The sequence below is a fragment of the Filicampus tigris genome, chromosome 4 (genome assembly GCF_054856515.1).
Source record: "Filicampus tigris isolate MCC_2025a chromosome 4, RoL_Ftig_1.0, whole genome shotgun sequence".
Taxonomy (NCBI): Eukaryota; Metazoa; Chordata; class Actinopteri; order Syngnathiformes; family Syngnathidae; genus Filicampus; species Filicampus tigris.
The window spans coordinates 3,463,572-3,486,803 of record NC_141220.1 but is presented as its reverse complement, the minus strand read 5'-3'; the positions used below and the strand labels follow the sequence as shown (position 1 = coordinate 3,486,803).

The 23,232-nt window shown below is 42.1% G+C and overlaps 1 protein-coding gene and 8 non-coding genes across 9 annotated transcripts; 3 read left to right on the top strand and 6 right to left on the bottom strand.

Annotated features, from left to right (window-relative positions):
• Positions 1–1,548: 1,548 nt before the first annotated feature.
• On the bottom strand, positions 1,549–2,447 carry LOC147148178 (uncharacterized). Its single transcript, XM_086027310.1, has 4 exons — positions 2,156–2,447; positions 1,955–2,072; positions 1,729–1,862; positions 1,549–1,647 (listed from the first exon to the last, which is right to left on the bottom strand). Exons 1-4 carry the CDS (start codon positions 2,222–2,224, stop codon positions 1,549–1,551), a joined length of 420 nt encoding a protein of 139 aa, XP_085883436.1. The 5' UTR covers positions 2,225–2,447.
• A 2,229-nt stretch (positions 2,448–4,676) lies between these two features.
• On the bottom strand, positions 4,677–4,758 carry trnal-aag (transfer RNA leucine (anticodon AAG)). Its single transcript has one exon. It is a non-coding gene; the product is annotated as a tRNA-Leu (tRNA).
• A 2,973-nt stretch (positions 4,759–7,731) lies between these two features.
• trnal-aag (transfer RNA leucine (anticodon AAG)) lies at positions 7,732–7,813 on the bottom strand. Its single transcript has one exon. It is a non-coding gene; the product is annotated as a tRNA-Leu (tRNA).
• Positions 7,814–9,522: 1,709 nt separating this feature from the next.
• trnam-cau (transfer RNA methionine (anticodon CAU)) lies at positions 9,523–9,594 on the top strand. Its single transcript has one exon. It is a non-coding gene; the product is annotated as a tRNA-Met (tRNA).
• A 2,936-nt stretch (positions 9,595–12,530) lies between these two features.
• trnal-aag (transfer RNA leucine (anticodon AAG)) lies at positions 12,531–12,612 on the bottom strand. Its single transcript has one exon. It is a non-coding gene; the product is annotated as a tRNA-Leu (tRNA).
• Positions 12,613–14,299: 1,687 nt separating this feature from the next.
• Positions 14,300–14,371, top strand: trnam-cau (transfer RNA methionine (anticodon CAU)). Its single transcript has one exon. It is a non-coding gene; the product is annotated as a tRNA-Met (tRNA).
• A 2,065-nt stretch (positions 14,372–16,436) lies between these two features.
• Positions 16,437–16,518, bottom strand: trnal-aag (transfer RNA leucine (anticodon AAG)). Its single transcript has one exon. It is a non-coding gene; the product is annotated as a tRNA-Leu (tRNA).
• Positions 16,519–20,262: 3,744 nt separating this feature from the next.
• trnal-aag (transfer RNA leucine (anticodon AAG)) lies at positions 20,263–20,344 on the bottom strand. The gene has a single exon. It is a non-coding gene; the product is annotated as a tRNA-Leu (tRNA).
• Positions 20,345–22,028: 1,684 nt separating this feature from the next.
• On the top strand, positions 22,029–22,100 carry trnam-cau (transfer RNA methionine (anticodon CAU)). Its single transcript has one exon. It is a non-coding gene; the product is annotated as a tRNA-Met (tRNA).
• Positions 22,101–23,232: the final 1,132 nt, after the last annotated feature.

Sequence of the window (23,232 nt, the reverse complement as noted above, 5' to 3'; positions counted from 1 at the left end):
GAACGATGGATCGAAACCATCCTCTGCTATCTGTGGTGGGTTTTTCATTACCCGAACCCTACCCTTCGGATCTTGTGCAAAGACTTTAAGCATTCATAATGAGAAAAATTAAAGTTCGGATTTTCCAACTGTTTGGAACTTGCACGTGGAAAGTGACCCTTTACAAACTTTGCTGACTTTGCATTGGAAAAATCCTCCTATTTTTACTTTTAGTATGAACTGTACTTGTAACCATCATGTTGGCAGTCTTGTTCAACATTTGAAAGGCAAAGATATTGACATGAAGGCAGGAAACTTTGAGAAGATAGAACAGGTTTGTGTGGCAAGACAACAAAAGTGAGCACACTACCTCAACAGACATGGAAGTGGCAGTATTTGAAACCACACCTCAAGACAGAGTGGAATCTTAATCCAGGGGCTGATACCGCTCGGCCACACTACCTTAAGAGACTAAACTTCAAAGGAGTTTTTTTTTAAAGGTTAAGACTGCGAAGGAAAACCAGCTGTGGGATTCCCTGTATCCCCTATGGTAGCCAAACTTTAACTCACCAGACACCGCAGAGAAAACCAATCTGGTTAATGCTGTTTTGCACAGTGAGGAATACAATGATGTGTTACAGTGTATTGGAAAACCAAGCAAAAACTGAGGAGAATGACACACTAGAGAAGGGGAAATTCCTCAAATCAAAACTCAACTAAAAATCTGCACCTCAGAAAAAACGGCACTCTTTTCAGGACAGGAATATGCAAATTTTGGACGTGTTCAACCCAATACTTGCTAGCAAGAAAGAGTGAATAATACGAAGGTTATGAAACAAACAGAATGGCGCAGTGGAAGCGTGCTGGGCCCGTAACCCAGAGGTAGGGGATCGAAACCATTCTCTGCTATCTGGGGCAGGTTTGTCATTCCCTCTGTGCTGTACTCAGATGTTGATGAAAGCCTATGGTTTTAAACATTGATCTTGAGGAAAAAAAGTTGAAACGTTTCTTCTGTTTGGAACTTGGACTTGCAGAGCGGTCTTTTGCTAGACCACTACATGGCGCCATCTAGTGGTCTAGAAGCCCAAGAGGTCAACAGTGGTAAGAATTCAATGGCTATTTGCTTAAGACAAAGATATAAATGTCCTTGTGTTAGTAATTTAGTATGTGAACAAAATACAACGAGTGCTAAGGATAATTTTTTATTCATCTTTATTTAGAAACAATAGCTTTCCCACAGTGGCTGGCTTTAAACAGTTTCTTTTTTTGGACAATATTTCACCAGCTTTAGAAAATATTTTTTCACAAGGCACAGATGATTCAAAGTGCGCGCCACACAAACTGTGTGTCGCATATGAAGCTCCCTCACAAGGCACCCATACTTGCTGCACCATCTGTTACAAGGCAGGTAACTTTGTCAGTGATGCTCCAGTCAGACATGAGTGCAATTTTGGCTCGGGCAAGATTTTCAGTCTTGGGGAAATGTTCTAACCCCAAAACAATACTGTGCAATGATGTTTGTTCATCAATAAAATGGCAGGTCACAGCTAGATATGAGTGTTCAACTGTTCATGGATGTCCACATATCTGCTGTAAGGCAGAAGCCTTTGACACCATTTCTTTGGCTTTTTCTTTGGCCAGCTTGTCGTCCACCATAGCTTTCAAAGCCTAAAAAGGAACAATATAAAACTATTGGAATTGCTACTATGGGGAAATGAGAAGAAATACTTCATGTGTTCACATACATACCTTCCTTGTGGGAAGAACATAGGTAGGGTTCAAAGCTGTAACACACTTTCTGAACCCTTCGTCCTCCACAGTAGTGAAGCGCTGACAGTCCTCAATGACCATGTTGACCAAGGCTTCATCTACATCTTTGCTCTCTTGCAATCAGAAATCAATTATAGGTTATGTTAGTAATGCAGTATTTAAAGTGTATCTTAACATTGTCTATACACTGTGTAATTTTGCTGACCTAAGCTTGGCCCAGTTTCATGGCTCTCCTTGCTCTCATGCAAGGCTCTATAATGCCTCAACATAGACGAGGTGTTATTGCTGTAGACAAGTTCCCTTGCACACAACAGACACTTCACCTGTGAAATAACAAAAGTTAGACACAAGAACCAACGAAAAGCTGCATTGTCACATTTATAATAATGAATTTTTTCTCCGTTACCTTATTGGAAGATATCAAATCAAAATGTTCCCATACAGGGGAGGATCGCCTTTTTCGCGCAGGTTCCATCGCAAGCAACGGACAAGGCTAGAAAGAAGATTGCACTAGTTGCACTGTTGCGCACAGGTGTAACAAGTAAAGGAGCCCGAAATTCACAAAACGTGAGATAACAGGCGATCGCCATTGTGTTTTGCACCCAATTTAGACCGGAGTCTGTACTGTGTTTGCAATGCACGCCAAACGTCGGACCACTCCCGAAGCGTGCATGGGATTCAGTCGGCCGGCGAGGCTTCACACGTCATCATTTCCGGGTTTTGCCGCGTGCCTCGATACAAGCTTTGTGGAAACGCCCCTCCCATTACTCGACGCAAGCTTCAGAGCCTCTGCCCATTTCGTCCCATCACTAGTTAAAAGGCCGCGTTATTCAAACTTTTCGTCGATAGCTACGTATGTCAAAGACAATAATGATCAATGCCTTTCATCTGATTTTAATCAGTGAAATTGAATGCGATTTGATGTTAAACAAGAAAGTGCAGTTCATTTTACGGGAATAAAATGTTTTAATAAATGCATAGTTGTGCTTGTTTGCCTGAATATTATTGTTGAATTTACCACCTTAGCATGTAGATTTTTGTAAAGATTACAGTTTTAAACTGTAAAATGTACAGGTTGTTTTGTAATGTGTTTTACATCCTCCTGTATTTTTTACAATATAATTCCAGCAAGCACAGCTGCCGGGTTTTTTTTCCGTAAAAACAACAGTATCTTTTTTACAATGCAGCTGTGGGATCCCCTGGATCCCCTATGGTAGCCAAACTTTAACTCACCAGACACCCCAGAGAAAAGCAATCTGGTCAATGCTGTCTTGCAAGGTGAGGAATGCAATGATGTGTTATAGTGTATTGGAAAACCACTAGTGAGGTGATCTTTTCCTCAATTCACTCACTTTGCATGAGAAGAATCTGCCTTTTTGCCCTTTTAACATACACTGTGTATGTATCCATCATGATGGCAATCCATTTCAACGTGTGAAGGACAAAGATATTGACATTAAGGAAGGAACATTGATGGGAAGGAATGGATTGGTGTGGCAAGACAACACAATTGAGTGTATTAACCCCAACTGAGGTGTAAATGGCAGTGGTGGGACTTCAACCCACGCCTCAAGAGAAACCAGAGCCTTAATTAAGCGCTGTAGACCGCTCGGCCACACTACTAAACATACTCACCCAACCCAGGAACTTTGTTTGAAAAAATTAAGATCAGAATTAGGATCACTTGTCTCGCCCATTGTTGCCAATTTTTACATAGAGGACGTGGAAAGTCTCTCTTTGGGGACAGTGCCATCTGTGTTGCGGTTTAGGCAAAACCCACACTCACTGACCAATACTTTATACTCATACCACACACTGGAAGACAAAATGAGCGTTATCACGAACCTAAAACACAGACCTGAAGACCTCCAAATAGTCCGCAAGGCAGCGAGAGAACAAAGGCACCTGAGGGAAGACCTCAAAACATGAGGTGACTCCAGCTGGTCCATTGTAAAAAGTGCATCTAGTTCAAGGTGGGACAAAAGCATAGAGAATGAAGAAGAAAACCGTTGCAGAAACAACATTGTCTTTCCCTATGTATCAGCTCCATTTAAAAAACAACAAAGGATTTCCAACTTAGACGACATTCCAATACACTTCAAACCTGGCAACACCCTGGGACAAAGGCTGGAACAGTCCAAAAATAAAGGACCCCACAGAAAAGCAATCTGGTCTATGCAGTCATATACGGTGAAGAACGAATTGATTTGTATAGCTGACTTTGCATTGAAAAAATACTCCTATTTTAACTTGTAGTATGAACTGCGCTTGTACCCATCATGTTGGCAATCTTGTTCAACATTTGAAAGGCAAAAATATTGACATGAAGGCAGGAAACTTTGACAAGATAGAACAGGTTTGTGTGGCAAGACAACAAAACTGAGCACACTACCTCAACAGACATGGAAGTGGCAGTATTTGAAACCACACCCCAAGAATGAGTGGAATAGAAATCCAGGGAAAATACCACTCAGCCACACTACCTTATGACACTTTGCTTCAAAGGAACTTTGTTTGAAAGGTTAAGACACTGCAGAGAAGCAATTTGGTCAATGCTGTCTTGCACAGTGAGGAATACAATGATGTGTTGTAGTGTATTGACAGTGTATTGGAAAACCAAGCAAGAACTGAGAAGGGGATTGACACAGTAGAGAAAGGAAAACTCCTCAAGTCAAAGTTCAGCTGTAAACCTGCACTTGAGAAAAACAGCAAGGTTATCTCTTCCTCAGTTCTCTCACTTTATATGAGAAAAATCTGCCTTTTTGAACTTTTAACAGACTGTGAATAAACACGCATCATGAGGGCAATCCATTTCAACGTCTAAAGGCCAAGGATATTGACATGAAGGAAGGAACATTGATGGGACTGAATGGATTGGTGTGGCAAGACAACACAATTGAGTGTATTAACCCCAACTGAGGTGTAAATGGCAGTGGTGGGAATTGAACCCACGCCTCAAGAGAGACTGGAGGCTTAATCCAGCGCCTTAGACCGCTCGGCCACACTACCTAAGTTTACTTAACCAAGACAGGACCTGTGTTTGAAAAAATTAAGAGTCGGACGGAAAATTTCAGAGCTACTGGATCACTTGTCACGCCCATTGTTGCCAACTTTTACATAGAAGACGTGGAAAGTCTCTTTTTCGGGACAGGGCCATTTTTGTAGCGGTTTAGAAAAAAAAACACACTCACTGACCAATACTTTATAGTCACAACACACACTGGAAGACAAATGAGCATTATCACGACCCTAAAACATAGACCTGAAGACCTCCAAATAGCCCGCAAGGCAGCGAGAGAACATAGGCACCTTAGGGAAGACCTCGAAACCTGAGGTGACCCCATCTGGTCCATCGTAAAAAGCGCATTGAGTTCAAGGAGGGACAAAAGCATAGAGGATGAAAAAGAAAAGAGTGCAGAAACAATATTGTATTTCCGTATGTATCAGCTCCATCTGAAAATCAACAAAGGATTTCCAACTTAGACGACATTCCAGTACACTTCAAACCTGGCAACACCCTGGGACAAAGGCTGGAACAGTCCAAAAACCAAGCACCCCACAGGAAAGCAATCTGGTCTATGAAGTCAAGCATGGTGAAGAACGAATTGATTTGTATTGTGTTTTGGGGAAACGAAGCAAGCTGAGCAGGAGAATGACAGAGTATAGAAGGACAAACTTCCCAAGTCAAAACTCAGCTGTCAACCTGCACCTCAGAAAAACGGCACTTTTCAGACCAGGAATGTGCATATTCTGGACAGAGAACACAGTCCAGGGGCTATTAAATGCTCGTGCGAGCCAGTACTTGCAAGAAGGAGGAAATGAACACTAAAAACACAGACCAATGCACAGCGGTAGCGTGCTGGGCGCATAACCCAGAGGACGATGGATCGAAACCATCCTCTGCTATCTGTGATGGGTTTTTCATTACCTGAACCCTACCCTTTGGATCTTGTTCAAATGATTCAAGCATTGATCATGAGAACATTTAATTTTCGGATTTTCCAATTGTTTGGAACTTGCACGTGGAAATTGACCTTTTAAAAACTTAGCTGACTTTACATTGGAAAAATCCTCCTATTTTCACTTTTAGTATGAACTGCGCTTGTTTACATCATGTTGGCAGTCTTGTTCAACATTTGAAAGGCAAAAGATATTGACATGAAGGCAGTAAACTTTGAGAATACAGAACAGGTTTGTGTGGCAAGACAACATAAGTGAGCACACTACCTCAACAGACATGGAAATGGCAGTATTTGAAACCACACCTCAAGACGTAGTGGAATATAAATCCAGGGGATAATACCACTCGGACACACTACCTTAAGATACTTCACTTTAAAAGGAACTTTGTTTGAAAAGTTAAGACTGCGAAGAAAAACCAGCTACGGGATCCCCTGAATCCCCTATGATAGCCAACCTTTAACTGACCAGACACCGCAGAGAAAAGCAATCTGGTCAATGCTGTCTTTTACAGTGAGGAATACAATGATGTGTTATAGTGTATTGGAAAACCAAGCAAAAGCTGCGAAGGAGAAAGACACACTAGAGAAGGGATGACACACTAGAGAAGGGAAAACTCCTCAAGTCAAAGCTCAGCCGTAAACCTGCACTTCAGAAAAACAGCAATCTTTTCAGGACAGGAATATGCAGATTTTGGACGTCCAACCATATACTTGCTAGAAAGAACGTGAATAATACAAAGGTTATGAAACAAACCGCAGAGTGGCGCAGCGGAAGCGTGCTGCGCCCTAAACCCAGAGGTAGATGGATCGAAACCATCCTCTGCTATCTGCGATGGGTTGTTCATTACCTGAACCCTACCCTTTGGATCTTTTTCAAAGGCTTTAAGCATTGATCATTAGAAAGTTTAAAGTTCGGATTTTCCTACTGTATGGAACTTGCACGTGGAAATTGACATTTTAAAAACGTAGCTGACTTTGCATTGGAAAAATCCTCCTATTTTCACTCTTAGTATGAACTGCGCTTGTACCCATCATGTTGGCGTTCTTGTTCAATATTTGAAAGGCAAAGATATTGACATGAAGGCAGGAAACCTTGACAAGATAGAACAAGTTTGTGTGGCAAGACAACAAAACTGAGCACACTACCTCAACAGACAGGGAAGTGGCAGTATTTGAAACCACAACTCAAGACAGAGTGGAATATAATTCCAGGGGATAATACCACTCGGCCACACTACCTTAGGATACTTCACTTTAAAGGAACTTTGTTTGAAAGGTTAAGACTGCGAAGAAAAACCAGCTACGGGAACGCCTGTATCCCCTATGATAGCCAACCTTTAACTGACCAGACACCGCAGAGAAAAGCAATCTGGTCAATGCTGTCTTGTACAGTGAGGAATACAATGATGTGTTATAGTGTATTGGAAAACCAAGCAATTACTGAGATGGAGAATGACAGTAGAGAAGGGAAAACTCCTCAAGTCAAAGCTCAGGAGTAAACCTGCACTTCAGAAAAACAGCAATCTTTTCAAGACAGGAATATGCAGATTTTGGACGTGTCCAACCCAATACTTGCTAGAAAGAAAGTGAATAATACAAAGGTTATGAAACAAACAGCAGAGTGGCGCAGCGGAAGCGTGCTGGGCCCATAACCCAGAGGTCGATGGATCAAAACAATCCTCTGCAATCTGTGGTAGGTTAGTCAATCCCACTGTGCTGTACTTAGGATGTTGATACAAACCTATGGTTTTAAGCATTGATCTTGATCAAAAAACATTTCAACTGTTGGGAACTTGCATGTGCGAGGTGATCTCTTCCTCAGTTCTCTCACTTTATATGAGAAAGATCCGCCTTTTTGCACTTTTGACATAGACTGTGAATGTACGCATCATGAGGGCAATCCATTTCAACGTGTAAAGGCCAAGGATATTGACATGAAGGAAGGAACATTGATGGGACTGAATGGATTGGTGTGGCAAGACAACACAATTGAGTGTATTAACCCCAAATGAGGTGTAAATGGCAGTGGTGGGACTTGAACCCACGCCTCAAGAGAGACTGGATCCTTAATCCAGCGCCTTAGACCGCTCGGCCACACTACCTAAGCTTACTTAACCAAGACAGGACCTTTGTTTGAAAAATATAAGAGTCGGACGGAAAATTTCATAGCTAGTGGATCACTTGTCATGCCCATTGTTGCCAACTTTTACATAGAGGACGTGGAAAGTCTCTTTTTCGGGACAGGGCCATTTTTGCAGCAGTTTAGAAAAAAACCCACACTCACTGACCAATACTTTATTGTCATAACACACACTGGAAGACAAAATGAGCATTATCACGACCCTAAAACATAGACCTGAAGACCTCCAAATAGCCCGCAAGGCAGCGAGAGAACATAGGCACCTTAGGGAAGACCTCGAAACCTGAGGTGACCCCATCTGGTCCATCGTAAAAAGTGCATTGAGTTCAAGGAGGGACAAAAGCATAGAGGATGAAAAAGAAAAGAGTGCAGAAACAATATTGTCTTTCCGTATGTATCAGCTCCATCTGAAAAACAACAAAGGATTTCAAACTTAGACGACATTCCAATACACTTCAAACCCGGCAACACCCTGGGACAAAGGCTGGAACAGTCCCAAAAACAAGCACCCCACAGGAAAGCAATCTGGTCTATGCAGTCAAGCATGGTGAAGAACGAATTGATTTGTATTGTGTTTTGGGGAAACGAAGCAAGCACTGAGCAGGAGAATGACAGAGTATAGAAGGGCACACTTCCCAAGTCAAAACTCAGCTGTCAACCTGCACCTCGGAAAAAACGGCACTTTTAAGACCAGGAATGTGAATATTCTGGACAGAGAACACAGTCCAGGGGCTATTAAATGCTCGTGCGAGCCAGTACTTGCAAGAAAAAGGGAATCAACACTTAAAACACAAACCAATGCACAGCGGTAGCGTGCTGGGCCGATAACCCAGAGGACGATGGATCGAAACCATCCTCTGCTATCTATGATGGGTTTTTCATAACCTGAACCCTACCCTTTGGATCTTGTTCAAATGATTTAAGCATTGATCATGAGAACATTTAATGTTCGGATTTTCCTATACTTGGAACTTGCACGTGGAAATTGACCTTTTAAAAAAGCAGCTGACTTTGTATTGGAAAAATCCTCCTATTTTCACTTTTAGTATGAACTGCGCTTGTACCCATCATGTTGGCGTTCTTGTTCAACATTTGAAAGGCAAAGATATTGACATGAAGGCAGGAAACCTTGACAAGATAGAACAAGTTTGTGTGGCAAGACAACAAAACTGAGCACACTACCTCAACAGACAGGGAAGTGGCAGTATTTGAAAGCACAACTCAAGACAGGATGGAATATAAATCCAGGGGATAATACCACTCGGCCACACTACCTTAAGATACTTCACTTTAAAAGGAACTTTGTTGGAAAAGTTAAGACTGCGAAGAAAAACCAGCTACGGGATCCCCTGTATCCCCTATGATAGCCAACCTTTAACTGACCAGACACCGCAGAGAAAAGCAATCTGGTCAATGCTGTCTTTTACAGTGAGGAATACAATAAAGTGTTATAGTGTATTGGAAAACCAAGCAAAAGCTGCGAAGGAGAAAGACACACTAGAGAAGAGATGACACACTAGAGAAGGGAAAACTCCTCAAGTCAAAGTTCAGCTGTAAACCTGCATTTCAGAAAAACAGCAATCTTTTCAGGACAGGAATATGCAGATTTTGGACATCCAACCCAATACTTGCTAGAAAGAAAGTGAATAATACAAAGGTTATGAACCAAACAGCAGAGTGGCGCAGCGGAAGCGTGCTGGGCCCATAACCCAGAGGTCGATGGATCGAAACCATCCTCTGCTATCTGCAATCGGTTGTTTATTACCTGAACCCTACCCTTTGGATCTTTTTCAAAGGCTTCAAGAATTGATCATGAGAAAGTTTAAAGTTCGGATTTTCCTACTGTATGGAACTTGCACGGGGAAATTGACATTTTAAAAACTTAGCTGACTTTGCATTGGAAAAATCCTCCTATTTTCACTTTTAGTATGAACTGCGCTTGTACCCATCATGTTGGCGTTCTTGTTCAACATTTGAAAGGCAAAGATATTGACATGAAGGCAGGAAACCTTGACAAGATAGAACAAGTTTGTGTGGCAAGACAACAAAACTGAGCACACTACCTCAACAGACAGGGAAGTGGCAGTATTTGAAAGCACAACTCAAGACAGGATGGAATATAAATCCAGGGGATAATACCACTCGGCCACACTACCTTAAGATACTTCACTTTAAAAGGAACTTTGTTGGAAAAGTTAAGACTGCGAAGAAAAACCAGCTACGGGATCCCCTGTATCCCCTATGATAGCCAATCTTTAACTGACCAGACACCGCAGAGAAAAGCAATCTGGTCAATGCTGTCTTTTACAGTGAGGAATACAATAAAGTGTTATAGTGTATTGGAAAACCAAGCAAAAGCTGCGAAGGAGAAAGACACACTAGAGAAGAGATGACACACTAGAGAAGGGAAAACTCCTCAAGTCAAAGCTCAGCCGTAAACCTGCACTTCAGAAAAACAGCAATCTTTTCAGGACAGGAATATGCAGATTTTGGATGTCCAACCCAATACTTGCTAGAAAGAAAGTGAATAATACAAAGGTTATGGAGCAAACCGCAGAGTGGCGCAGCGGAAGCGTGCTGGGCCCTAAACCCAGAGGTCGATGGATCGAAACCATCCTCTGCTATCTGCGATGGGTGGTTCATTACCTGAACCCTACCCTTTGGATCTTTTTCAAAGGCTTTAAGCAATGATCATGAGAAAGTTTAAAGTTCGGATTTTCCTACTGTATGGAACCTATACGTGGAAATTGACATTTTAAAAACTTAACCTACTTTGCAGTGGAAAAATCCTCCTATTTTCACTTTTAGTAGCAACTGCGCTTGTACCCATCATGTTGGCATTCTTGTTCAACATTTGAAAGGCAAAGATATTGACATGAAGGCAGGAAACCTTGAGAAGATTGAACAGGTTTGTGTGGCAAGACAACAAAACTGAACACACTACCTCAACAGACAGGGAAGTGGCAGTATATGAAACCACACCTCAAGACGGAGTGGAATATAAATCCAGGGGATAATACCACTCGGCCACACTACCTTAAGATACTGCACTTTAAAGGAACTTTGTTTGAAAGGTTAAGACTGCGAAGGAAACCCAGCTGTGGGATCCCATGTATCCCCGATGATAGCCAACCTTTAACTGACCAGACACCGCCGAGAAAAGCAAACTGGTCAATGTTGTCTTGCTCAGTGAGGAATACAATGATGTGTTATAGTGTATTGGAAAACCAAGCAAAAACTGAGAAGGAGAATGACACAGTAGAGAAGGGAAAACTCCTCAAGTCAAAGCTCAGCTGTAAACCTGCACTTCAGAAAAACAGCAATCTTTTCAGGACAGGAATATGCAGATTTTGGACATCCAACCCAATACCTGCTAGAAAGAAAGTGAATAATACAAAGGTTATGAAACAAACAGCAGAGTGGCGCAGCGGTAGCGTGCTGGGCCCTTAACCCAGAGGTTGATGAATCGAAACCATCTTCTGCTATCTGCGATGGGTTGTTCATTACCTGAACCCTACCCTTTGGATCTTTTTCAAAGGCTTTAAGCATTGATCATTAGAAAGTTTAAAGTTCGGATTTTCCGACTGTATGGAACTTGCACGTGGAAATTGACATTTTAAAAACGTAGCTGACTTTGCATTGGAAAAATCCTCCTATTTTCACTCTTAGTATGAACTGCGCTTGTACCCATCATGTTGGCGTTCTTGTTCAATATTTGAAAGGCAAAGATATTGACATGAAGGCAGGAAACCTTGACAAGATAGAACAAGTTTGTGTGGCAAGACAACAAAACTGAGCACACTACCTCAACAGACAGGGAAGTGGCAGTATTTGAAACCACAACTCAAGACAGAGTGGAATATAATTCCAGGGGATAATACCACTCAGCCACACTACCTTAGGATACTTCACTTTAAAGGAACTTTGTTTGAAAGGTTAAGACTGCGAAGAAAAACCAGCTACGGGATCCCCTGTATCCCCTATGATAGCCAACCTTTAACTGACCAGACACCGCAGAGAAAAGCAATCTGGTCAATGCTGTCTTGTACAGTGAGGAATACAATGATGTGTTATAGTGTATTGGAAAACCAAGCAAATACTGAGAAGGAGAATGACAGTAGAGAAGGGAAAACTCCTCAAGTCAAAGCTCAAGAGTAAACCTGCACTTCAGAAAAACAGCAATCTTTTCAAGACAGGAATATGCAGATTTTGGACGTGTCCAACCCAATACTTGCTAGAAAGAAAGTGAATAATACAAAGGTTATGAAACAAACAGCAGAATGGCGCAGCGGAAGCGTGCTGGGCCCATAACCCAGAGGTCGATGGATCAAAACAATCCTCTGCAATCTGTGGTAGGTTGGTCAATCCCACTGTGCTGTACTTAGGATGTTGATAAAAACCTATGGTTTTAAGCATTGATCTTGATCAAAAAACGTTTCAACTGTTGGGAACTTGCATGTGCGAGGTGATCTCTTCCTCAGTTCTCTCACTTTATATGAGAAAGATCCGCCTTTTTGCACTTTTGACATAGACTGTGAATGTACGCATCATGAGGGCAATCCATTTCAACGTGTAAAGGCCAAGGATATTGACATGAAGGAAGGAACATTGATGGGACTGAATGGATTGGTGTGGCAAGACAACACAATTGAGTGTATTAACCCCAACTGAGGTGTAAATGGCAGTGGTGGGACTTGAACCCACGCCTCAAGAGAGACTGGATCCTTAATCCAGCGCCTTAGACCGCTCGGCCACACTACCTAAGCTTACTTAACCAAGACAGGACCTTTGTTTGAAAACATTAAGAGTCGGACGGAAAATTTCAGAGCTAGTGGATCACTTGTCATGCCCATTGTTGCCAACTTTTACATAGAGGACGTGGAAAGTCTCTTTTTCGGGACAGGGCCATTTTTGTAGCAGTTTAGAAAAAAACCCACACTCACTGACCAATACTTTATTGTCACAACACACACTGGAAGACAAAATGAGCATTATCACGACCCTAAAACATAGACCTGAAGACCTCCAAATAGCCCGCAAAACAGCGAGAGAACATAGGCACCTTAGGGAAGACCTCGAAACCTGAGGTGACCCCTTTCTGGTCCATCGTAAAAAGTGCATTGAGTTCAAGGAGGGACAAAAGCATAGAGGATGAAAAAGAAAAGAGTGCAGAAACAATATTGTCTTTCCGTATGTATCAGCTCCATCTGAAAAACAACAAAGGATTTCCAACTTAGACGACATTCCAATACACTTCAAACCTGGCAACACCCTGGGACAAAGGCCAGAACAGTCCAAAAACCAAGCACCCCACAGGAAAGCAATCTGGTCTATGCAGTCAAGCAAGGTGAAGAACGAATTGATTTGTATTGTGTTTTGGGGAAACGAAGCAAGCACTGAGCAGGAGAATGACAGAGTATAGAAGGGCACACTTCCCAAGTCAAAACTCAGCTGTCAACCTGCACCTCAGAAAAAACAGCACTTTTAAGACCAGGAATGTGCATATTCTGGACAGAGAACACAGTCCAGGGGCTATTAAATGCTCGTGCGAGCCAGTACTTGCAAGAAAAAGGGAATGAACACTTAAAACACAAACCAATGCACAGCGGTAGCGTGCTGGGCCCATAACCCAGAGGACGATGGATCGAAACCATCCTCTGCTATCTGTGATGGGTTTTTCATAACCTGAACCCTACCCTTTGGATCTTGTTCAAATGATTTAAGCATTGATCATGAGAACATTTAATGTTCGGATTTTCCTATACTTGGAACTTGCACGTGGAAATTTACCTTTTAAAAACGTAGCTGACTTTGTATTGGAAAAATCCTCCTATTTTCACTTTTAGTATGAACTGCGCTTGTACCCATCATGTTGGCAGTCTTGTTCAACATTTGAAATGCAAAGATATTGACATGAAGGCAGGAAACCTTGACAAGATGGAACAGGTTTGTTTGGCAAGACAACAAAACTGAGCACACTACCTTAACAGACAGGGAAGTGGCAGTATTTGAAACCACAACTCAAGACAGAGTGGAATATAAATCCAGGGGAAAATACCGCTCTTCCACACTACCTTATGATACTTCACTTTAAAGGGACTTTGTTTGAAAGGTTAAGACTGCGAAGGAAACCCAGCTGTGGGATCCCATGTATCCCCGATGATAGCCAACCTTTAACTGACCAGACACCGCCGAGAAAAGCAAACTGGTCAATGTTGTCTTGCTCAGTGAGGAATACAATGATGTGTTATAGTGTATTGGAAAACCAAGCAAAAACTGAGAAGGAGAATGACACAGTAGAGAAGGGAAAACTCAAGTCAAAGTTCAGCTGTAAACCTGCATTTCAGAAAAACAGCAATCTTTTCAGGACAGGAATATGCAGATTTTGGACATCCAACCCAATACTTGCTAGAAAGAAAGTGAATAATACAAAGGTTATGAACCAAACAGCAGAGTGGCGCAGCGGAAGCGTGCTGGGCCCATAACCCAGAGGTCGATGGATCGAAACCATCCTCTGCTATCTGCAATCGGTTGTTTATTACCTGAACCCTACCCTTTGGATCTTTTTCAAAGGCTTCAAGAATTGATCATGAGAAAGTTTAAAGTTCGGATTTTCCTACTGTATGGAACTTGCACGGGGAAATTGACATTTTAAAAACTTAGCTGACTTTGCATTGGAAAAATCCTCCTATTTTCACTTTTAGTATGAACTGCGCTTGTACCCATCATGTTGGCGTTCTTGTTCAACATTTGAAAGGCAAAGATATTGACATGAAGGCAGGAAACCTTGACAAGATAGAACAAGTTTGTGTGGCAAGACAACAAAACTGAGCACACTACCTCAACAGACAGGGAAGTGGCAGTATTTGAAAGCACAACTCAAGACAGGATGGAATATAAATCCAGGGGATAATACCACTCGGCCACACTACCTTAAGATACTCCACTTTAAAAGGAACTTTGTTGGAAAAGTTAAGACTGCGAAGAAAAACCAGCTACGGGATCCCCTGTATCCCCTATGATAGCCAACCTTTAACTGACCAGACACCGCAGAGAAAAGCAATCTGGTCAATGCTGTCTTTTACAGTGAGGAATACAATAAAGTGTTATAGTGTATTGGAAAACCAAGCAAAAGCTGCGAAGGAGAAAGACACACTAGAGAAGAGATGACACACTAGAGAAGGGAAAACTCCTCAAGTCAAAGCTCAGCCGTAAACCTGCACTTCAGAAAAACAGCAATCTTTTCAGGACAGGAATATGCAGATTTTGGATGTCCAACCCAATACTTGCTAGAAAGAAAGTGAATAATACAAAGGTTATGAAACAAACCGCAGAGTGGCGCAGCGGAAGGGTGCTGGGCCCTAAACCCAGAGGTCGATGGATCGAAACCATCCTCTGCTATCTGCGATGGGTTGTTCATTACCTGAACCCTACCCTTTGGATCTTTTTCAAAGGCTTTAAGCATTGATCATTAGAAAGTTTAAAGTTCGGATTTTCCTACTGTATGGAACTTGCACGTGGAAATTGACATTTTAAAAACGTAGCTGACTTTGCATTGGAAAAATCCTCCTATTTTCACTCTTAGTATGAACTGCGCTTGTACCCATCATGTTGGCGTTCTTGTTCAATATTTGAAAGGCAAAGATATTGACATGAAGGCAGGAAACCTTGACAAGATAGAACAAGTTTGTGTGGCAAGACAACAAAACTGAGCACACTACCTCAACAGACAGGGAAGTGGCAGTATTTGAAACCACAACTCAAGACAGAGTGGAATATAATTCCAGGGGATAATACCACTCAGCCACACTACCTTAGGATACTTCACTTTAAAGGAACTTTGTTTGAAAGGTTAAGACTGCGAAGAAAAACCAGCTACGGGATCCCCTGTATCCCCTATGATAGCCAACCTTTAACTGACCAGACACCGCAGAGAAAAGCAATCTGGTCAATGCTGTCTTGTACAGTGAGGAATACAATGATGTGTTATAGTGTATTGGAAAACCAAGCAAATACTGAGAAGGAGAATGACAGTAGAGAAGGGAAAACTCCTCAAGTCAAAGCTCAGGAGTAAACCTGCACTTCAGAAAAACAGCAATCTTTTCAAGACAGGAATATGCAGATTTTGGACGTGTCCAACCCAATACTTGCTAGAAAGAAAGTGAATAATACAAAGGTTATGAAACAAACAGTAGAGTGGCGCAGCGGAAGCGTGCTGGGCCCATAACCCAGAGGTCGATGGATCAAAACAATCCTCTGCAATCTGTGGTAGGTTGGTCAATCCCACTGTGCTGTACTTAGGATGTTGATAAAAACCTATGGTTTTAAGCATTGATCTTGATCAAAAAACATTTCAACTGTTGGGAACTTTCATGTGCGAGGTGATCTCTTCCTCAGTTCTCTCACTTTATATGAGAAAGATCTGCCTTTCTGATATAGAATGTGAATGTACGCATCATGAGGGCAATCCATTTCAACGTGTAAAGGCCAAGGATATTGACATGAAGGAAGGAAATGATGGGACTGAATGGATTGGTGTGGCAAGACAACACAATTGAGTGTATTAAACCCAACTGAGGTGTAAATGGCAGTGGTGGGACTTGAACCCACGCCTCAAGAGAGACTGGAGCCTTAATCCAGCGCCTTAGACCGCTCGGCCACACTACCTAAATTTCCTTAACCAAGACAGGACCTTTGTTTGAAAAAATTAAGAGTCGGACGTAAAATTTCATAGCTAGTGGATCACTTGTCATGCCCATTGTTGCCAACTTTTACATAGAGGACGTGGAAAGTCTCTTTTTCGGGACAGGGCCATTTTTGTAGCAGTTTAGAAAAAAACCCACACTCACTGACCAATACTTTATAGTCATAACGCACACTGGAAGACAAAATGAGCATTATCGCGACCCTAAAACATAGACCTGAAGACCTCCAAATAGCCCGCAAAACAGCGAGAGAATATAGGCACCTTAGGGAAGACCTCGAAACCTGAGGTGACCCCTTTCTGGTCCATCGTAAAAAGTGCATTGAGTTCAAGGAGGGACAAAAGCATAGAGGATGAAAAAGAAGAGAGTGCAGAAACAATATTGTCTTTCCATATGTATCAGCTCCATCTGAAAAACAACAAAGGATTTCCAACTTAGATGACATTCCAATACACTTCAAACCTGGCAACACCCTGGGACAAAGGCCGGAACAGTCCAAAAACCAAGCACCCCACAGGAAAGCAATCTGGTCTATGCAGTCAAGCAAGGTGAAGAACGAATTGATTTGTATTGTTTTTGGCAAAACGAAGCAAGCACTGAGCAGGAGAATGACAGAGTATAGAAGGGCAAACTTCCCAAGTCAAAACTCAACTGTCAACCTGCACCTCAGAAAAAACGGCACTTTTCAGACCAGGAATGTGCATATTCTGGACAGAGAACACAGTCCAGGGGATATTAAATGCTCGTGCGAGCCAGTACTTGCAAGAAAAAGGGAATGAACACTTAAAACACAAACCAATGCACAGCGGAAGCGTGCTGGGCCCATAACCCAGAGGACGATGGATCGAAACATCCTCTGCTATCTGTGATGGGTTTTTCATAACCTGAACACTACCCTTTGGATCTTGTTCAAATGATTTAAGCATTGGTCATGAGAACATTTAATGTTCAGATTTTCCTATTACTTGGAACTTGCACGTGGAAATTGACCTTTTAAAAACTTAGCTGACTTTGTATTGGAAAAATCCTCCTATTTTCACTTTTAGTATGAACTGCGCTTGTACCCATCATGTTGGCAGTCTTGTTCAACATTTGAAATGCAAAGATATTGACATGAAGGCAGGAAACCTTGACAAGATGGAACAGGTTTGTTTGGCAAGACAACAAAACTGAGCACACTACCTTAACAGACAGGGAAGTGGCAGTATTTGAAACCACAACTCAAGACAGAGCGGAATATAAATCCAGGGGATAATACCACTCGGCCACACTACCTTACGATACTTCACTTTAAAGGAACTTTGTTTGAAAGGTTAAGACTGCGAAGAAAAACCAGCTGCCGGATCCCCTGTATCCGCTATGATAGCCAACCTTTAACTGACCAGACACCGCAGAGAAAAGCAATCTGGTCAATGCTGTCTTGCACAGTGAGGAATACAATGATGTGTTATAGTGTATTGGAAAACCAAGCAAAAACTGAGAAGGGGAATGACACAGTAGAGAAGGGAAAACTCCTCAAGTCAAAGCTCAGTTGTAAACATGCACTTCAGAAAAACAGCAATCTTTTCAGGACAGGAATATGCAGATTTTGGACATCCAACCCAATACTTGCTAGAAAGAAAGTGAATTATACAAAGGTTATGAAACAAACAGCAGAGTGGCGCAGCGGAAGCGTGCTGGGCCCATAACTCAGAGGTCGATGGATCGAAACCATCCTCTGCTATCTGTGATTAATGTTCGGATTTTCCAATTGTTTGGAACTTGCATGTGGAAATTGACCTTTTTTAAAACTTAGCTGACTTTGCATTGGAAAAATCCTCCTATTTTCACTTTTAGTATGAACTGTGCTTGTACACACCATTTTGGCAGTCTTGTTCAACATGTGAAAGGCAAAAGATATTTACATGAAGGCAGGAAACTTTGAGAAGATAGAACAGGTTTGTGGGGCAAGACAACAAAAGTGAGCACACTACCTCAACAGACATGGAAATGGCAGTATTTGAAACCAAACCTCAAGACGGAGTGGAATATAAATCTAAGGGATAATACCACTCGGCCACAGGACCTTAAGATACTTCCCTTCAAAGGACCTTTGTTTGAAAGGTTAAGACTGCGAAAGAAACCCAGCTGTGGGATCCCATGTATCCCCTATGATAGCCAACCTTTAACTGACCAGACACCGCCGAGAAAAGCAATCTGGTCAATGCTGTCTTAAACAGTGAGGAATACAATGATGTGTTATAGTGTATTGGAAAACCAAGCAAAAACTGAGAAGGAGAATGACACAGTAGAGAAGGGAAAACTCCTCAAGTCAAAGCTCAGCTGTAAACCTGCACTTCAGAAAAACAGCAATCTTTTCAGGACAGGAATATGCAGATTTTGGACAACACAATACTTGCTAGAAAGAAAGTGAATAATACAAAGGTTATGAAACAAACAGCAGAGTGGCGCAGCGGAAGCGTGCTGGGCCCCTAACCCAGAGGTCGATGGATCGAAACCATCCTCTGATATCTGCGATGGGTTGTTCATTACCTGAACCCTACCCTTTGGATCTTTTTCAAAGGCTTTAAGCATTGATCATGAGAAAGTTTAAAGTTGGGATTTTCCTACTGTATGGAACTTGCACGTGGAAATTGATATTTTAAAAACTTAGCTGACTTTGCATTGGAAAAATCCTCCTATTTTCACTTTTAGTATGAACTGCGCTTGTACCCATCATGTTGGCATTCTTGTTCAACATTTGACAGGCAAAGATATTGACATGAAGGCAGGAAACTTTGACAAGATAGAACAAGTTTGTGTGGCAAGACAACAAAACTGAGCACACTACCTCAAGAGACAGGGAAGTGGCAGTATTTGAAACCACACCTCAAGAAAGAGTGGAATATAAATCCAGAGGATAATACCACTCGGCCACACTACCTTACGATACTTCACTTTAAAGGAACTTTGTTTGAAAGGTTAAGACTGCGAAGAAAAACCAGCTGCCGGATCCCCTGTATCCGCTATGATAGCCAACCTTTAACTGACCAGACACCGCAGAGAAAAGCAATCTGGTCAATGCTGTCTTGCACAGTGAGGAATACAATGATGTGTTATAGTGTATTGGAAAACCAAGCAAAAACTGAGAAGGAGAATGAGACAGTAGAGAAGGGAATACTCCTCAAGTCAAAGCTCAGCTGTAAACCTGCACTTCAGAAAAACAGCAATCTTTTCAGGACAGGAACATGCAGATTTTGGACGTGTCCAACCCAATACTTGCTAGAAAGAAAGTGCATAGTACAAAGGTTATGAAACAAACAGCAGAGTGGCGCAGCGGAAGCGTGCTGGGCCCATTACCCAGAGGTCGAGGGATCAAAACAATCCTCTGCAATCTGTGGTAGGTTAGTCACTCCCACTGTGCTGTACTTAGGATGTTGATAAAAGCCTATGGTTTTAAGCATTGATATTGATCAAAAAACGTTTCAACTGTTGTGAACTTGCATGTGCAAGGTGATGACTTCCTCAGTTCACTCGCTTTATATGAGAAAAATCTGCCTTTTTGCACTTTTAACATAGACTGTGAATGTATGCATCATGAGGGCAATCCATTTCAACGTGTAAAGGCCAAGGATATTAACATGAAGGAAGGAACATTGATGGGACTGAATGGATTGGTGTGGCAAGACAACAGAATTGACTGTATTAACCCCAACTGAGGTGTAAATGGCAGTGGTGGGACTTGAACCCACGCCTCAAGAGAGACTGGAGCCTTAATACATCGCCTTAGACCGCTCGGCCACACTACCTAAGTTAGCGTAACCAAGACAGGACCTTTGTTTGAAAAAATTTAGAGTCGGACGGAAAATTTCAGAGCTACTGGATCACTTGTCACGCCCATTGTTGCCAACTTTTACAGAGAGGACGTGGAAAGTCTCTTTTTCGGGACAGGGCAATTCTTTTAGCGGTTTAGAAAAAAACCCACACTCACTGACCAATACTTTATTGTCATAACACACACTGGAAGACAAAATGAGCATTATCACGACCCTAAAACATAGACCTGAAGACCTCCAAATATCCCGCAAAGCAGCAAGAGAACATAGGCACCTTAGGGAAGACCTCAAAACCTGAGGTGACCCCATCTGGTCCATCGTAAAAAGTGCATTGAGTTCAAGGAGGGACAAAAGCATAGAGGATGAAAAAGAAAAGAGTGCAGAAACAATATTGTCTTTCCGTATGTATCAGCTCCATCTGAAAGACAACAAAGGATTTCCAACTTAGACGACATTCCAATACACTTCAAACCTGGCAACATCCTGGGACAAAGGCTGGAACAGTCCAAAAACCAAGCACCCCACAGGAAAGCAATCTGGTCTATGCAGTCAAGCATGGTGAAGAACGAATTGATTTGTGTTTTGGGGAAACGAAGCAAGGACTGAGCAGGAGAATGACAGAGTATAGAAGGGCAAACTTCCCAAGTCAAAACTCAGCTGTCAACCTGCACCTCAGAAAAACGGCACTTTTCAGACCAGGAATGTGAATATTCTGGACAGAGGACACAGTCCAGGGGCTATTAAATGCTCGTGCGAGCCAGTACTTGCAAGAAAGAGGGAATGAACACTAAAAACACAGACCAATGCACAGCAGTAGCGTGCTGGGCCCATAGCCCAGAGGACGATGGATCGAAACCATCCTCTGCTATCTGTGATGGGTTTTTCATTACCTGAACCCTACCCTTTGGATCTTGTTCAAATGATTCAAGCATTGATCATGAGAACATTTAATGTTCGGATTTTCCAATTATTTGGAACTTGCACTTGGAGACTGACCTTTTAAAAACTTAGCTGACTTTGCATTGGAAAAATCCTCCTATTTTCACATTTAGTATGAACGGCGCTTGTACCCATCATGTTGGCAGTCTTGTTCACCATTTGAAATGAAAAGATATTGACATGAAGGCAGGAAACCTTGACAAGATTGAACAGGTTTGTTTGGCAAGACAACAAAACTGAGCACACTACCTCAACAGACATGGAAATGGAAGTATTTGAAACAACACCTCAAGATGGAGTAGAATATAAATCTAGGGGATAATACCACTCGGCCACACGACCTTAAGATACTTCCCTTCAAAGGACCTTTGTTTGAAAGGTTAAGACTGCGAAGGAAACCCAGCTGTGGGATCCCATGTATCCCCTATGATAGCCAACCTTTAACTGACCAGAAACCGCCAAGAAAAGCAATCTGGTCAATGCTGTCTTGCACAGTGAGGAATACAATAATGTGTTGTAGTGTATTGGAAAACCAAGCAAAAACTGAGAAGGAGAATGACACACTAGAGAAGGGAAAACTCCTCAAGTCAAAGCTCAGCTGTAAACCTGCACTTCAGAAAAACAGCAATCTTTTCAGGACAGGAATATGCAGATTTTGGACGTCAGACCCAATACTTTCTAGAAAGAAAGTGAATAAAACAAAGGCTATGAAACAAACAGCAGAGTGGCGCAGCGGAAGCGTGCTGGGCCCATAACCCAGAGGTCGATGGATCGAAACCATCCTCTGCTATCTGCGATGGGTTGTTCACTAACTGAACCCTACCCTTTGGATCTTTTTCAAAGGCTTTCAGCATTGATCATGAGAAAGTTTAAAGTTCGGATTTTCCTACTGTATGGAACTTGCACGTGGAAATTGACCTTTTAAAAAGTTAGCTGACTTTGCATTGGAAAAATCCTCCTATTTTCACTTTTAGTATGAACTGCGCTTGTACACACCATGTTGGCTGTCTTGTTCAACATTTGAAAGGCAGAAGATATTTACATGAAGGCAGGAAACTTTGAGAAAATAGAACAGGTTTGTGTGGCAAGACAACAGAAGTGAGCACACTACCGCAACTGACATGGAAAGGGCAGTATTTGAAACCACACCTCAAGACAGAGTGGAATACAAATGCAGGGGATAATACCACTCGGCCACACCGCCTTAGATACTTCCCTTCAAAGGAACTTTGTTTGAAAGGTTAAGACTGCGAAGAAAAACCAGCTGCGGGATCCCCTGTATCCGCTATGATAGCCAACCTTTAACTTACCAGACACGGCAGAGAAAAGCAATCTGGTCAATGCTATCTTGCACAGTGAGGAATACAATGATGTGTTATAGTGTATTGGAAAACCAAACAACAACTGAGAAGGAGAATGACACGGTAGAGAAGGGAAAACTCCTCAAGTCAAAGCTCAGCTGTAAACCTGCACTTCAGAAAAACAGCAATCTTTTCAGGACAGGAATATGCAGATTTTGGACGTCCAACCCAATATTTGCAAGAAAGTGATTAATAAAAAGTTTATGAAACAAACAGCAGAGTGGCGCAGCGGAAGCGTGCTGGCATAACCCAGAGGTCGATGGATTGAAACCATCCTCTGCTATCTGTGATGGGTTGTTCATTACCTGAACCCTACCCTTTGGATCTTTTTCAAAGAATTATGCAGATTTTGGACGTCCAACCCAATATTTGCTAGAAAGAAAGTGATTAATACAAAGTTTATGAAACAAATAGCAGAGTGGCGCAGCGGAAGCGTGCAGGCATAACCCAGAGGTCGATGGATTTAAACCATCCTCTGCTATCTGTGATGGGTTGTTCATTACCTGAACCCTACCCTTTGGATCTTTTTCAAAGGCTTTAAGCAATGATCATGAGAAAGTT